Raw genomic sequence first — 16359 nt, 5'->3', positions numbered from 1 at the left:
TTCTGGTCAGCCTTTCGAAGGCGTTTATTGGAGGGTTATCAGAAAGACCCACCCCTTTCCCCGCCCGGCAGGTTCGTGATTGGCTAGCTAAGTCTCTGCTCATATCTTTCCACTGACAACCAAATCGGAAGGCACTGCATTGCGAAGAGGGAAACGTAGTCCTAAATAATGTCCATGCAATGATTTACTCTAAAAAAAAAACTACATTACGCATTCAGTTCTATCGTGGGGGCCGACTCAACCAGGTGGTAAACTAGAAACCTATTCGTCTGACAGGGTATCTATTCAAAATCCTACTGCTCACAACATGACTGAAGGGACGTAAGTATTGTTTTGTTTTTCGTTTAAACAAACTGTTATATACGTTAGTGTTTGTACGTTCTTAAGTCTCTACCATAAAAAGTTGACAAAAGACTCAAAGTAGGGCTATAAGGAATTGGCTGCACGAGATGTTATCCTACTTTTGCGTGCTGTTCATGTTGCTGAAAATGAATCTTTGCGATGCTACCCAAAATACGCTCTTTTAAATAGAATTGCAACTTGGGTAGTACAAGTGCTTATTGTATGATTATGATTAAATAGAGCTCTTCTAGGTACTGAAAGACATTAACTTTCTACTCACTGACCACTCACATCACCAAAAACCCGGTTCACTGCCTGTACCCCCATCCTTCTCCTATGCCAGGCATCTGCGGCGGCGAGGGGGGCCCTACAAGACGGAGGCAGCGACCGACCTGAGCCGCTGGAGACTGGCCAACGTGGAGGGGAGGCAGACCTGGCGCTATGTGGAAGACCACCAGACCCCGGACAGAGAACAGACCATGTTAGAGGCACACTCTCTCGGCCTGGACACGGTAAACTTTCTTCTGTCAATTATCTAATTTGATATCAAGGTGGTAGCTCGTCGTGATGTCATATCGAGAGTTAAGGTTAAATATGTAAAAACAGTTTAATAAAGTGAACTGGAATATAGTCTTATCTAATCTTTGAGTGATCCCCAACAACAATAATATAAGAAATAAAAAATAACAAATTGCAGGTCCGTTTCTGAGATGGAAATTACATGAGGGCTTACTTGTAACTGTTCCAAATGCACTGTTGACCTGTATAACGCTAGAACACCCAAACGTCACCACCGAGTACCCCCTAAAAACAACAAGATGAGTAACAAAACAAACAGCTACCTGCAGCCAAAGCATACAGGCTTCACCGACCACAGGATCCTGGCTGATATCTGTGTAACCAACTGGCCGCAGTGGTGGTTTAGCAGTTGTATACAAGAACAACATGACCTTGTTTGCTTGGTTCATTCTCCTCCTTTTGATCGCTATGTTTCATGTTTAACGATCAAGGTTTCCCAAGAACATGATTTTGTCCTGATTCTGGGAGACACGTGGATGTCTCTCCAACTGGCTGAGGACCTTTTAGTCAGACATGAGACATGAGTCAAAGAGGAAAGAGCAAAATATCCTTCAGGTATCTTTTCCAAACATAGCCACAACCCCAGATTCCCGTTCAATACTACGAACACAGTTATAAACCCCTAATGTCTCTTCTTTAAATCATCCACTCATCTCATGCAAGTAGTTAAACAAAGTTTTACAAGCTAAGTAATGGATGTTAGATCCAACATCTCAAATATGGATTGATGCCTCAGAACAATCAGACTTTTAAAGTAGTGTTTCTTTATCTCTGGAACAGTCCAATCCTGCTTTCAGACCACTATAGTTCAGCCGCTTATAAAGGAGGTCTGGATTATAGTTCATCATAGGTCTCGATTGTTAAATAACCAGGGTTAACCAATTATCTTCTCCAGGCTGCAGAGGGTGGAAGCTGCTCACTTTTAATTATGCTATAGACTTTCAACACAGTCAATCACAACATGTTGATTGGCCGTTTGAGAGACTTGGTTGGAATTTCTGGATTGGCGCCTAAATCAGCGATAAAACCAGAACTAAAAACAGCAACCAAATCTCTCCAATCGTTGCAGCACTACATTGGCTCCACAAAATGCTGTTGAAAATCCAGAAAACCGTAAACTTGAGAGCTGTTTGTTGCCGTGCCAACAGAGTGGGTTTGTGAGGGCGTCGCCGGCGGTCCACACGGCGGTGGACGCGGCCCTGAAGGGGATGGGCTTCTACAGCCTGCTGCAGGCGGAGGACGGCCACTGGGCCGGGGACTATGGGGGGCCCCTCTTCCTGCTGCCAGGTATAACACGCGAACCCGGGGGTCTTCACTGTTCCGCAGGGGTAGCATGATGAGTGATGTTATATGAGTGAGGGTGATCTGTTTGTGTGTGTGTGTGTGTGTGTGTGTGTGTGTGTGTGTGTGTGTGTGTGTGTGTGTGTGTGTGTGTGTGTGTGTGTGTGTGTGTGTGTGTGTGTGTCTCATTGCCTTTTGTGTTTGAGTGTGTGTGTGTCGTTGCCTGTTGTGTGTGTGTGTGTGTGTGTGTGTGTGTGTGTGTGTGTGTGTGTGTGTGTGTGTGTCGTTGCTTGCATGCCTGTGTGACTGTGTGTGTGTGTGTGTGTGTGTTTGTTTGTGTGTGTATGTGTTTGTTTGTGTGTGTATGTCATTGCCTGTTTGAGTGTGCGTGTGTGTTTCATTGCCCATGTGTGCGTGTGTGCTGCAGGTCTGCTGATCACCTGCCACGTGGCTCAGATCCCGCTGGCCGAGGCCTGGAGGAAGGAGATGGTGCGGTACCTCCGCTCGGTGCAGCTCCCTGACGGAGGCTGGGGCCTGTATGTGTTCCTCCATCTCTACACCATGTACCTGGAACGACACACGCGTGGTCAGGCATAGCAATCAAGTTGCATTACCTGACCATGTTGGATGTTGAAACGTTGAAACCTGTAATAAGCAGATTCATTTAATTTCATGTGTTCCTTATTTAGATAGATTGAGGGAGGTATATACAAGCTTTATGAAGCTATGATTATTATTTTGAAAAGGAAAGTTGAAGTCGGGAACGTCTTTGAATACTGTGTTAGTGGCCCACTAATACCTATATTAAAGCATCCATAAAATAGCATGTCATGGCACCTTTAAGACATTTAGGTAAATTGAGCATTGAAATGTTTTTATTTATAACGGGGGAAGAGGTTTAAATAAAACGTAATGTTATACTTGGAAGCTGATCGTAATGCTCTTTATATGTTCATAACAAAAGATATGCTTATTTTTTGTCTTGTGTTTTCTTGTGTAGCCATGTTGAAGACAAGTCGACCGTGTTCGGCACTGCTCTGAGCTACACTTCACTGAGGATTCTGGGAGTTCAGCCCGATGACCCAGATATGGTTAGGGCTCGGAACAACCTGCACAGCAAAGGTCAGAGGATAACCCTTGAATTTTATTTCTACATATTTCTAACATATCTGTTTTTTAAGCAATTCTGCTAACTGAAACTTTAAAAATAAAAGCAAAATAAAAAAGCATACTACATTGCCTGTGTATATGTGTTACCGTGTTGTACACAGGCGGTGCTGCAGGGATTCCTTCCTGGGGTAAGTTCTGGTTGGCCATCCTAAATGTCTACAGCTGGGAGGGCATGAACACTCTGCTGCCAGAGATGTGGTAAGTTGATGAAGAAAACACTCTGGCTGCACCCTTTACTAAACCCTGTTCTACACCCTATTCTACTAAACCCTGTTCTACACCCTATTCTACTAAACCCTGTTATATACCCTATTATACTAAACCCTATAGACCCTATTCTACTCAACCCCGTTCTGCACCCTATTCCACTAAACCCTGTTATAGACCCTATTCTTCTAATCCCCATTCTACACCCTATTCTACTAAACCCTGTTCTGCACCCTATTCCACTAAACCCTGTTATAGACCCTATTCTACTAATCCCCATTCTACACCCTATTCTACTAAACCCTGTTTTACACCCTATTCTTCTACTTTCTATTCTACTACACCCGGTTCTACACCCTATTCTCTACTCCCTATTCTACTACACCCGGTTCTACACCTTATTCTCCATTCCCTATTCTGCTACACCAGGTTCTACACCCTATTCAACAACCTATTCCACTCAACCCTGACCACACCCAATTACATTGAGCCCTGTTCTACAACCTATTATACCAAATCCTATTCCTCCAGTTCTCTAGTCGAGTCATTGCATAGAATAATAAAATAAGGGCTTTTCAGTTATTAGTACCAAAATGGACCGAACAGTGTAAATCAAACGAAAGAAAATAATTAAGAGTGTAATAGCAGCAATATTTGAGCCTATACATAAATGTTCATATGATATTTTGTGACTATTAGTACAAACAAGCATATCTATATATATATTATTACATAATACTGACAGTGGAACAAAAGTGTATTTGCTAAATATATAAATGTAAAAAAAACTAAAGTAATCAAATCAAATATAGGCCTAAAAATTTAAATACACCAGAATAAATTGCTTATGGAGGATATTACATGTGTGTGTCAGGCTGTTCCCCACTTGGATGCCGGCCCACCCCTCCACACTGTGGTGTCACTGCCGGCAGGTCTACCTGCCCATGAGCTACTGCTACGCCGTCCGTCTGGCGGCCAAGGAGGACCCTTTGGTGCTCAGCCTCCGACAGGTGGGTGCTGGTAGTTTCCATGACTGAACTACTAGGGGGCGCCAAACTCAAGGAATTAATGCCTTTACTTACTTGCAATCAGTTGACTTTCTGCAAATAATCCACATGACCAAAGGCTACCTGTGTTGAGTAATATATTCAAAAGAATGATGAAACATGATAAGCAGGGTTAAGATAAAGATTGAAAATAAGACCTGCAAAGTTAGCAGGTTTTTAAAAAACCTTATCCTAGAATTGAAAAGCAATACATTGGCTATTAATTATATAATTATATGGAAATAATTATGTCCTTAATCAATGAACAATGGAAACTTAAATCTTTTGTTCCTTCCTTTTTGTTGAAGAAGCACTGCAGGATTTAAACTAGCATTAGAATGGATAAGTGGTTAAACCCAGGTTAGGGTTATGAACCTCTGGGTTAAAGTTGAACTCTCTCTGTGTCTCTGTGTCCTCAGGAGCTGTACGTCCAGGACTATGAAAGCATCTGCTGGCCGGCCCAGAGGAACAACGTAGCAGCCTGTGACATGTACACCCCCCACAGCCGCCTGCTCAACTTTGCCTATAGTACGCAGCTCCCCTCTGACCTCTGACCTCTGTTGCATCCCTCATATGCAGCAGTAGTAACACAGCTTAAAGGGTCCCCGGTTCGAATCCTGCGGTCCTATCACTTCTTTGCTATTCACCCTCGTTTTGCACCAACATTCCTGTCTATCTTCACTCTCTTGTCCATAAAGGAACAAAAGCCCACACAAAATATATGAATCAATGAATAATTATTAGATGCAAGCAAATGAGGAAACATTACATCCTCCCACATCAGGACGCAGGGACGCTAATGTCTCCACGTATGTCTATGCTAAGGTAACAGCTCCTCTAGTCTCAGCTCCAGAACGCTGGCCCGTGTCTGGGTCCGCTGCTGGTGTGTGTGTGTGTGGTTCTAACCGGCGTGTCTCCCCAGTGTTCATGAACGTGTATGAAGCCCACCACAGCACGGGTCTGAGGGGCAAGGCCGTGAAGGAGCTGTACGAACACATCCAAGCAGACGACCGCTTCACCAACTCCATCAGCATCGGCCCGGTGAGACAGAGGGGTTCCACCTGTCCTCCTCTCCCCGCCGTTACGTCAATGTACTCTGACTAAATGTCACAAAATGTGTCTACTTTAAATCTGAAATTGGTTACACTGACTGTGAGGTGTCAAATGACCTTAAGCTAAAATCACAACTGCAAGATAGATAGATAGATAGATAGATAGAGCGATAGATAGATAGAGCGATAGATAGATAGAGCGATATATACTTTATTAATACTGAATGAAATAAAGGAAAACAAAATCTACTTATAGCCTTCTGCCAAGCAGTATCCACAAGGTATCCATTAGATTGTCCACCAGTAGGAGGCAGTATAGTGAAATGGTTAGGGCGTTTAGTCACATTGGGACCCAGATGAAAAGTTCTGGGTTCAAACCCCAATGATGCTCTAACCCCTACCTGTACATGTAAGGGGGTGGATCACCTACTGAATGACTAAGTGGCAAATAGATTGCACGAGCATGAAGCCCTTTGCTGGTCTCCGGTCCCCAGATCTCCAAGACCATCAACATGCTGGTGCGCTGGCACGTGGACGGACCCACCTCCCCCGCCTTCCAGGAGCATGTGTCCAGGATCCCAGACTACCTCTGGTCAGCCCTCCCGCCTCCTATAGTCACCCCCGCATAGAGTCTGGTGCTCATCCAGTCTCCTCATAGACTCTAGTCTTCTAGTCTTAGTCATTTAGTCTTGTCTCAGAACTTGGTCCCGCTGATGCTAACCATGCTATAATTGTCAAAATGTTTATTTATAAAAGTCTTATTAAACATCCAATGGTATAAAAAGTGTAAGACATGTTTTTACCTCTATATAAACAGAACTGGATGACCTAACATGATCTTCTTTTGCGGCCATCTCTAGGCTAGGATTGGATGGCATGAAAATGCAGGTGCGTTTGGAAATCTGTCACACCTTACAACCGTACAGAGCTATGAACACATATGTTATTATAGTTAAGTTGTGTTAAGTGTGTCTTGTCTGACGCAGGGGACCAACGGATCCCAGCTGTGGGACACCTGCTTCGCTGTGCAGGCCTACCTGGAGGTGACGTCTTCCTGCTATAAGTTGAACATTTACTATCAAATCAACTTGATATCTCCTTTTTTAATTAAATGTTCTACGTGAATGTTATCTTCCATCTTATACATTTATTTTATCTAAACTTTCACATTGTCCTTTATTTTGAATACTTTGTAATCATTTCTATCTTCCTTTCCCTTTTAATTAGTTTTTAGGAGTCCCTGTTTAAACTGTTTGTTTAAACAAACGTATCTTTAAGTTTATATTGTCGTTTCCTGACACTTTGTATTTCCTGAAGTGCGACAAAAAGTCCTGGGATACAAATTCCTTGTTTAAATTAAATTTGATTACGATGTATGTGTAAGCTCAAGGAAATTATTCACATTTTCTTTTTTTACTTTTCTTTCTATATCGGGTCCTTCAGGCAGGTGGTCAGGACAATCCTAAACTGGCTAAATGTCTTCAACGAGCTCATCAGTTCCTCACCTTTACACAGGTAATACCACAGTGTGGTCATTATTTGGTCATCACCATTTCCAAAAGACTATGACAATATCCTAGCTAGTTTTGAAACAATAATAACATTTTAAATATGAGTCGTCGTCGTCGTCATCGTCGTTCGTGTGTGTAATTTCCTTTAGAATTATCACACAGGGATCGAGCTGAGAACCTCTACGTGGTGATCCTAGTAACGACTCATAGTCGGTTAATCTCAGCAACTCAATTTCCAGAATGAAACAATTTATACTAAATATGAGTGTAAAGATGAGACAATGTTATTTATTTATTTATTTGTAAAGGATGAGAAAATTTGATGAGCTAATTTTGATAAGCCTTTTCAGATCTTCCAGCAGTAAATAAACCGGTTGTTTCCCTCCAATAGATCCCAGAGGACCCTCCAGAATACCAGAAGTACTACAGACAGATGAACAAGGTGGGAGAGAGAGAGAGAGAGAGAGAGAGAGAGAGAGAGAGAGAGAGAGAGAGAGAGAGAGAGAGAGAGAGAGAGAGAGAGAGAGAGAGAGAGAGAGAGAGAGAGAGAGAGAGAGAGAGAGAGAGAGAGAGAGAGAGAGAGAGAGAGAGAGAGTTATTCACTGCGTCTCTGTTTATTGAGAGAGGGACTGCCTGTCTGTCTGTGCATGCAGGTACGTGTGGGATGAGCTAGCATCTCCAACATACACATACGTACCCTTACTCAGAATTTACACCAAAGGAGAGAGAGAGACGTGAGCGTAAATTAGCCAGGCGTATCAATTTACACCGCAGGCAGGAGAGAGACGCGAGCGTAACGTAGGCGTATGAATTTACACCGCCGCAGTTTATTTGACTATGTTTTCAAGATTCTAGAACGCCCCAGCACTTTTGGTTTAAGCCATATTTTTGCTTCTGAGTGAAAATTATTAGCCAGTTGATCAACTTTAACTATCAGCTGATCGCGTGCCTGTAATCTAAACAGAGAGGCATGGTGGGATTCACGTAACCATGACAACAACTGTATATCAAAACCATGTCAGTGTGGAAAGTCGATGCGATATTATGTAAACGATATGAAAACGATAGTGTGGACGGAGATAGTTTTCATTGCGGACGTGCGATTTTATATTTGCCCGTCATAACCGAGACCCCATAACAGACGCTTCAGAAACTCTGGAAAAATAGTAAAGCGTAAAATTAAGCTTTGGTTGGCCGTGAGACGGGCCTAGAACGCTGCCGTTGTAAATCAGTGCACTAGTTACAATGGGCTTCTTTCTCTAGCTGATGTCGGACGCCTGACAGCCGATTAAAAAACGTGTCTAAAACGGCTCTGGTGTAAATTGGTCTTTAGTCAGACGGACCACACCGTTTTCTTTTTCAATCAACTCATGCTCTCAGAAGAACTCCATTTGACCGAGTTAGCATTCCGAAATCAATGATAGCGTAGGTTCCATTACGCAGAATTCCATCTTCTTGAAAGTTAACATATTTCAGCGATCTCTCTATGTCTCTATGAGAAGTTTAAAAAAAAACACAACAAACACAATTGACTCATGCTAACGCTCCAGACATTTCAGTGTACCGTGGCCTTTTCTCTCCCCCACCTCCCTCTCCTCCCCCAACAGGGCGGGTTCCCCTTCAGCACGCGGGACTGTGGCTGGATCGTGGCTGACTGCACGGCGGAGGGCCTGAAGTCCCTCATGCTGCTCCAGGAGCTGTGCCCCTCCATCGAGCCCCCCGTCCCCCCAAAGAGGCTCTACCAGGCCATCAACGTGGTGAGCATTGAGCAAAGCTGGGGGGATCGGAAAGATTTGAGATTCAATCTATTATGTTCATAAAGTATTGATGCTCAGATCAGAGTATCACTGTAGGATTAAGGAAACGTTTAGTTTCTCAACTGAAATGTTGCACACAGGGATTTAAAATGACAATGAATGATAAACTTAGTTGAGCTCAAAGTTAGTAAAACACATTAAAAATACAGCAACATTTAGACCCTGAATTTTTTAGTGCATCCAAGCAGTTACATTCAGCACTCGAGTTGAGGGGGGATGGCATCCCCCTTTGGAATTAAAATGAGCAAAATCATCCCCCTTCTGAAACAGCCATCCCTCCTTCCCATCCCCTGTTATTTTATCAATTAATGTGGAAATATTACCACTATTTCATTATTGCGGTTTCCTTTTTCACTTCGGCGCAATGTATGGTTGCCACAGTGTGGACATTTTCACACCGAGTAATACAATCGTGTCAAAACAGGTATTACAGAGTACAAACGGTATTAACTTTGAAACTAGATCAACCGCCATCTTCTCCGTCAACTCTCCTTTCACACTCGGTGACAGCGTCTGGCAGCGCGCCAATTCTCGTGACAGCGTCTTATAACGTTCTATATATAATAGTATAATATAATTTTATAGATAATATCACAGCCAAAAGCTCTGTGCGCCTCCGGATGGCTGTAGCGCTGGGAGCTCTCGTAGGGATTGGGCTTTGCGTGGTTTGTTTACCGGTGTTGCTATGGTTACTGGTCTTGTGTGTTCCAACGGTTTATTAGGTAGCCTATCTATTATTATATCTATTTATTATTATTACATTTTTATTTTCTTAATTATAGCCTATTATTAATTTCTACTGAAAGAAAACAAAAATGATTACTAGAAAAAAAACAAAAAACTGTGTTGCCGGCGTCCTCAACACCGTTAATACCGCATACCGCAGCAACCCTAGCGCAACGTTCCTATTCCCAGGGACAGATTTGACAGCGATACTGCATTCTCGGGCAGTATGCTATTACGCAAGCACACAGGCGTACTTGCGCAATAGTGCCTTCACGTGCTACACCATATGCGCAGTCATCAGCACAAATGATCTGTCCCTAAAAGTTAAAATCCACCATCCCCCCTGGCTTTTTTTTACAACTCGACCACGGGTTACATTAGCTAATAAAACATTAAAACTTGTGTCACCCTCTTGCTACTCCTCTACAGGAATGAGTTTACAGTCTCCTCTAAAGCTTTCCGTTAGTTATTTGTGTTAGTCGAGTGAACTCTTATTGAACTATTCTCTCCTCTCCTAGCTCCTCAGCATGAGGAACTCAGACGGAGGTTTTGCAACTTATGAGACCAAACGAGGAGGGAAACTTCTGGAGCTGCTGAACCCATCTGAGGTTTTTGGTGGGTCTAAAGTCGGCCTGTAAAGTCAGTGGAGAAAAATACACTGGAGTCACTTATGGCCTTTGCTGGCAACTCTTCTCTAGTAGACAATTGTATTAATGATAATAGAAATATATAATTTGTTAATATTATAAAATTATATTTGTATAATGCATTCTAGATGCATGAAGACATAAATTTAGCATTGAATGAGATTAAGTGCTGTACAATTCAACTATCTAGTTATAAAACAAACAAACAGATAACAACAAACAAATGCAAGCACAAAAAGGGACAATAAGATAATAATACAATATTTATGGAAATAACACGAGAGAATAGAAATGAGTTTTTAGGAGGGATTTGAAGATGGGCACTGAAAGGGCTAGCCTGACATGAAGAGGGAGTTTGTTTCACAGTTAGAGAGATTAAGAGATATTTAAAACATTTAAAAACTTAAATGTCATATCAACATAATCAACCAACCTTAAATTTTAAGATGACTAAAGTGGACTTGGAAGATTTGATCAATTGTGGGGCACACAGAGGTTGCTTAACCCTATGCTGACAAAATATTTCTGCCCTTCCTACCAATTGCCCTTATTTGGTGTTTCCCTTCCTGATGACTTCTGTTGTCCCTCCCCTTCTCAGGTGACATCATGATCGACTATACATACGTAGAATGCACATCAGCTGTCATGCAAGCACTCAGACACTTCCAGAAGGTCTACCCTGAGCACCGTACACAGGAAATAAGGTGCATACACACACTCACATACACACTGGCGCGAGCGCACATGCCAGCAAAACTCCACACACACCCACAGTCACACACACACACACACACACACACACACACACACACACACACACACACACACACACACACACACACACAGACCCACACACAGACCCACACACACTTGATGTGTGTTCATGGCTTGACTGTCCTTTTTCAGGTCCACTCTGAGGGGAGGACTGGAATACTGCAGGAGGCTGCAGAGAGGCGACGGCTCCTGGGAAGGGTGGGTTCAACATTTATTGATCAGTCTCTATTGATCTGTAATATTTATTGATCATATATTATACAGGAGCTGTAGTCAACAATGTGGATTTTCTTCCTCTTTCTCGTCACTGTTCAGTCTTTGTCTGCCTTTTCGCCCAACACTTTTATTCTAAACAGGTGATATTTTTTATAATTAAATAATAAAAACGTTACATGTAAGTAATGAGCAGGTACCTGCCAGTCCTTAAAGGTCCTATGACATGCCACCAAGTGTGAGTGTGATCAGCCGTTACAAGCCCTTTTTGTAAATCTTCCCCTTGACATCACAAGTGGGCCCATGACATCACAAGTGGGCGATAGATGAGCAACAGTTGCTACAGTCCACTGGGTAGGCTGGTAGACTAATCTATCCAGCACACATCTAGGTGGACATGCCCGCTTGTGATCTCATAAGGGGCAGATTTTCAGAACGTCTTGTAAGGCTAATCACACTCACACCTGGTGGCATGTCATGGGGCCTTTAATAACCTATGTCTGTATTCATTGGAACCCACTTTGGATAAAAGTGTCTGCTTAATGACACAAAACATAACACATATCATTGAATAGTGTTGGAAAGGTCAGGTAATATGTGTGTTTTCCACCAGGTCTTGGGGGGTGTGCTTCACCTATGGGGCCTGGTTTGGATTGGAGGCCTTCGCCTGTATGGGCCATGTCTACCAGGACGAGTAAGTAACACCAAAAACTTACCTCAACAAACATAGACACTCGTTTTATATATCGGAATTATTTCAGTATATAATTGCTTTATCTCCTCCTACCTATCTTCATTCTCTCTCTCTCTCTCTCTCTCTCTCTCTCTCTCTCTCTCTCCCTCCCCCCCCCAGGGTGGTCTGTGGGGAGGTGAGGAGGGGCTGTGACTTCCTGTTGCGGCGTCAGATGGAGGACGGAGGGTGGGGGGAGGACTTTGAGTCGTGCGAGCAGCGGTACTACGTCCAGAGCGCCAACTCCCAGATACACAACACCAGCTGGGCTCTGCTGGGACTGATGGCTGTCAGGTAGGGCTCCCTTAGCGCAAACACACACACACACACGCATATATATATATATATATTAGAGCTGTCAAGCGATTAAAATATTTAATCGTGATTAATCGCATTAATGTCATAGTTAACTCTAATTAATCGCGATTAATCGCAAATTCTTTTTCTATGCTAAATATCCCTTGATTTTTTTGTCCCATAATTCTTCTCATTTTAATTCTCTTATCAACATGGTGAAGTGCATCTGCTTGCCTTGTGCAAATGATTTTTTATTGATAACAACATTGGCATGTACACTGATCAAAACAGGACGATACAAAAAAAGAGCCTATAGTGCAATTAAACGACTGCTTTGAACAAATGTCATTTGAACATAGCAGTCAGGCTACTGCTTCTTTGTTTTGAGCCAAAGGAAAAAAAAAAATATATATATATATATTTTTTTTAATAAAATAATTGCTTTAATCGCGCGATAAAAAAATTAACGCCGTTAAATTTGGTTTGCGTTAACGCCGTTAATAACGCGTTTAACTGACAGCTCTAATATATATATATATATATATATATATATATATATTTATATATATATATATGCATGTATGTATGTATGTATGTGTAGGTATGCACCCATGCTAAAGTTGATTAAAAATACGAATAAAAAAATCATCTTTTGGAAATTGATCTTAATGCCTTAATTAAACAAATTAGGAAAATTCCAACCTGTTAGGCCACCATCTTTGTGAATGAATAATATATCGTAACTAAATACATTTGCTTTATTAGAATACAGGGTGCATAAGTATTGGAACCCCTATGTTAGATTCCCATAGAAGCAGGCAGATTTCTATTTTTAAAGGCCATTTATTTCATGGATGCAGGATACTATGCATCAGGTAAATTCACCTAGGCTTTTGGAATTAAAATAGCCCCACATCATCACATACCCTTCACCATACCCAGAGATTGGAATGGTTTTCATACAGGCTGATGTGAGAAAATCTGCCTGCCTCTATGGGTATTTAACATAGGGGTTCCTATACTTATGCACCCTTTATTTTAATGAAGAACATTTATTTATTTACGATACATTATTCATTCCCAAAGAAAATTGGTGGCCAAAAAGGTTGGATTTTTTATTCCTCTTTTTATTCAACTTTAGCATGGGTGCATACACTTATTCTTACCACTGTATATAAGTATATATATAATATATATATACACACACACAACACACACACACACACACAAAACAATAATCTTTAGGACCCCGTCCCCTTGTCAATTCTACACTCTTTTCACAGATGTTTCATCATAGGACAAACCCAGGTGTCCCTTTAAACACTAATTACAGGTGTGCTATTTAAGCAACAGACCACAAGAGAAAGTGCTGTTACACAGTTGAACACATTTACCCCCCCAACCCCGCCCGCGCAGCGCTTGAAGCGCAGTTTGTGGATTCACACTCCCCCCATCGCCATGGTCTCTGGTGGAAAGTGTGATTCCGATAAGTTAACAGCTTACGATCCTAATTGAAGGCTTATTAACGGTTATGAGAAACACCTGCACATCGGAGTGAAACATGTATAGTTAAAGAATCCCTGTCAATCCCTGTCAATCCCTGTCGCCTTTTGTCAAGTCCAATCAAATTAGCTGTTCGCATCTAACTGTTGTACAACGGTATGTACCAAGGCACGGTTCGTAGACAAGTGATAGTAAGTCTACTATCTGGGCCCTGGTACATAAAGGAGCAGAACCATAATTTGTGTGATGAGTGATATCTGTGTTTGTTCTATGATAACCTATATCAGAAAGGTTTTGTAGTCATACAGGCCCTAATAGAAGCTCCCAAAAATGGGTATTAATTATTATGGAGGTTTAGGATTAAGGATTTGAAGATTTAAGATGTTAAGATTTATGTATGTTTGGAAGTTTTTCATGTGAGGATTTAAAGACGTAAAATTAGGATTTATGTTTTTAATATTTAAGATACCTTTCTGACGTGCAGGTACTTTTACTGGAGAGGTGTATGCAAACTACGGCCGATGTGGGCTACACTGGGATGTAGAGTGAGAGAGCATACCTGTGATGCCTATTCTACCCAGATAAGATCTAAATGCTGCCACATCTGGGTTTTCAGCAATTAATATCACTGCGAACATGCTATTAATGTTGTCGGTCTTTTTTCCGTATCCTGACTTACTAATAAATTACATATTTACACAAGCAAACTCTCACAAACACAAAGACACACACTCGTCTTTTTTACATAGGCTATGCTGTTTTTGCTGCAAGGCATTTCGCATGAGATCAATGATGTGCGCATTATTCATGTTCAAGAAGTATGCCATCTAGTATTCTTAGAAATATACGAGATTGTATTTATTTAGAAACTCATCAGCTGACCTCCTTTAACTAGGCACCCTGACAGACAGTCCATTGAGAGAGGAGTAAAGCTGTTGATTGACAGGCAGCTTCCCAATGGAGATTGGCCACAGGTATGCGCCCATCTCTGTCTTCTCGTAGGCACTCTTTAAATAAATACTAAATACCAAATTTATCATTAGTGACCACATAGAATCAATGTTGATCTAAAATTGTAATAGTTGAGTACCGTATGACTCTTACTCTCACTCTCAATCTCTCTCGCTCGCGCTCTCTCTCTCTCCCCCCTCCTAGGAGAACATCTCCGGTGTGTTCAACAAGAGCTGTGCCATCAGCTACACCTCCTACAGGAACGTTTTCCCCGTCTGGGCATTGGGTCGCTTCTCCGCCCTCTACCCCTCCAGCTCCCTAGCCGGGAAGGTCAAGCTGTGACCCCTGGTAGATAACCGACGACCCACCGACCAACAGCCTCCAGCTGTCACAGCAGAAACGCCTAAAGGATGTGAAGTGAGTGCTGAAGTGGTGCCCTGGCTGTCACCGCAGGAGGGAACAGGCTACCATTTTTCGAACTGACAAGAATCACCAAACATTTCAGACTGAAGCTATACAGACCGATGCACTCAGATGTCTGCGATTACATTCCATCACCCGATGTGAAGGGATAAGTACTACATTTAATTAATAAAATAAATAAATACATGGCAGTTTGCTGTGATCAGACATGCGCAGTAGGAGTGTGTTTTTTTCCTCTAATCTCCAATGGATTTTTTTGTTATCTTCAGCAGATGGAAAGAAATGTATGTGATGTGTGCTCATGGGCTAACAACACACTTCACCTATTTTATTGTCGGTTGCACAGAACAAAAGAATCGGACTGGGCACCATTGACAAGTCTTTATGACAAATGCCAGACAAAAATTAAAAGTGATGTCAGGTGATGTCTCGTCCACTTTCACCGGATCATATCTGATCCCCATGTAAGCCTGAATGGCACTTGGCGCTTCTGTAGCGCCCACTGCTGTGGTGATCAGCAGATGCAGTAGCCCTCGTGCGCAGGGAATACAACGGCAGCCGGCGACAATTAACACGGTCTCTGCCATTATTCCCGCGACGGGCACTTACTGGATCATGCCTTTCCACCTCCCAAACATATTCTCCATCCATCCTGTGAAAGGGTCATTAATGCCGGAGTTCTCTGCCAATTCGAACCTGAGGGATTGTAATCATGCTAGCGCCCTGGCCACCAACCCATCCTGAGCTGTGTTATTGGGGATAAAAGTACAACATGTTGTGCCTATCATCGCATTCACCCCTCCTTGCTCTGTCAATAACATATCCATATCTATATCAGTGGCGGCTGGTGGTTTTTAAAGTGAGGGAGGAAGGAATGCGTGCTTGGTTGCCATTGGCCTGCTTGCACTGTTGGTGTATGGTGGCATAAGAATGTGAGACTCAAGTTGTTTCAGGGTGTTTTGGTGAACTACAAAATAGCAGGGAGGGAGTTATGTGAACAAAATGTATACAAAGCCACCAGTGGCATCACTGTAATTTGTGAAGGAAAGGATGCAAAGCATGTTAGTCAAATCAGGCCTACTATTGATTT

The 16359-nt window shown here is 42.3% G+C and overlaps 1 protein-coding gene across 1 annotated transcript; it reads left to right on the top strand.

Annotated features, from left to right (window-relative positions):
- Positions 1-124: 124 nt before the first annotated feature.
- LOC115533383 (lanosterol synthase) lies at positions 125-15478 on the top strand. The gene is made up of 22 exons (XM_030343891.1): positions 125-321; positions 686-854; positions 2070-2208; positions 2630-2738; positions 3203-3324; positions 3474-3570; positions 4454-4589; positions 5045-5153; positions 5548-5666; positions 6172-6269; positions 6538-6565; positions 6664-6720; positions 7121-7192; positions 7580-7630; positions 8796-8945; positions 10250-10346; positions 10977-11082; positions 11285-11350; positions 11979-12059; positions 12219-12389; positions 14791-14869; positions 15051-15478. The coding sequence occupies exons 1-22, from the start codon at positions 308-310 to the stop codon at positions 15186-15188; spliced, it is 2208 nt and encodes a 735-aa protein (XP_030199751.1). The 5' UTR covers positions 125-307; the 3' UTR covers positions 15189-15478.
- The last annotated feature ends 881 nt before the right edge of the window (positions 15479-16359 follow it).

Source organism: Gadus morhua, chromosome 20, assembly GCF_902167405.1.
Source record: "Gadus morhua chromosome 20, gadMor3.0, whole genome shotgun sequence".
NCBI classification, from domain to species: domain Eukaryota; kingdom Metazoa; phylum Chordata; class Actinopteri; order Gadiformes; family Gadidae; genus Gadus; species Gadus morhua.
Note: the sequence above shows the minus strand (reverse complement) of the source record. Positions and strands in the feature narration are given on the sequence as shown.

Coding starts and splice junctions, on each gene's coding strand:
- LOC115533383 (XM_030343891.1), top strand. Junction 5,154..5,547: donor CCTGCTCAACTTTGCCTATA/GTACGCAGCTCC, acceptor GTGTCTCCCCAG/TGTTCATGAACGTGTATGAA. Junction 6,566..6,663: donor TGGATGGCATGAAAATGCAG/GTGCGTTTGGAA, acceptor TGTCTGACGCAG/GGGACCAACGGATCCCAGCT.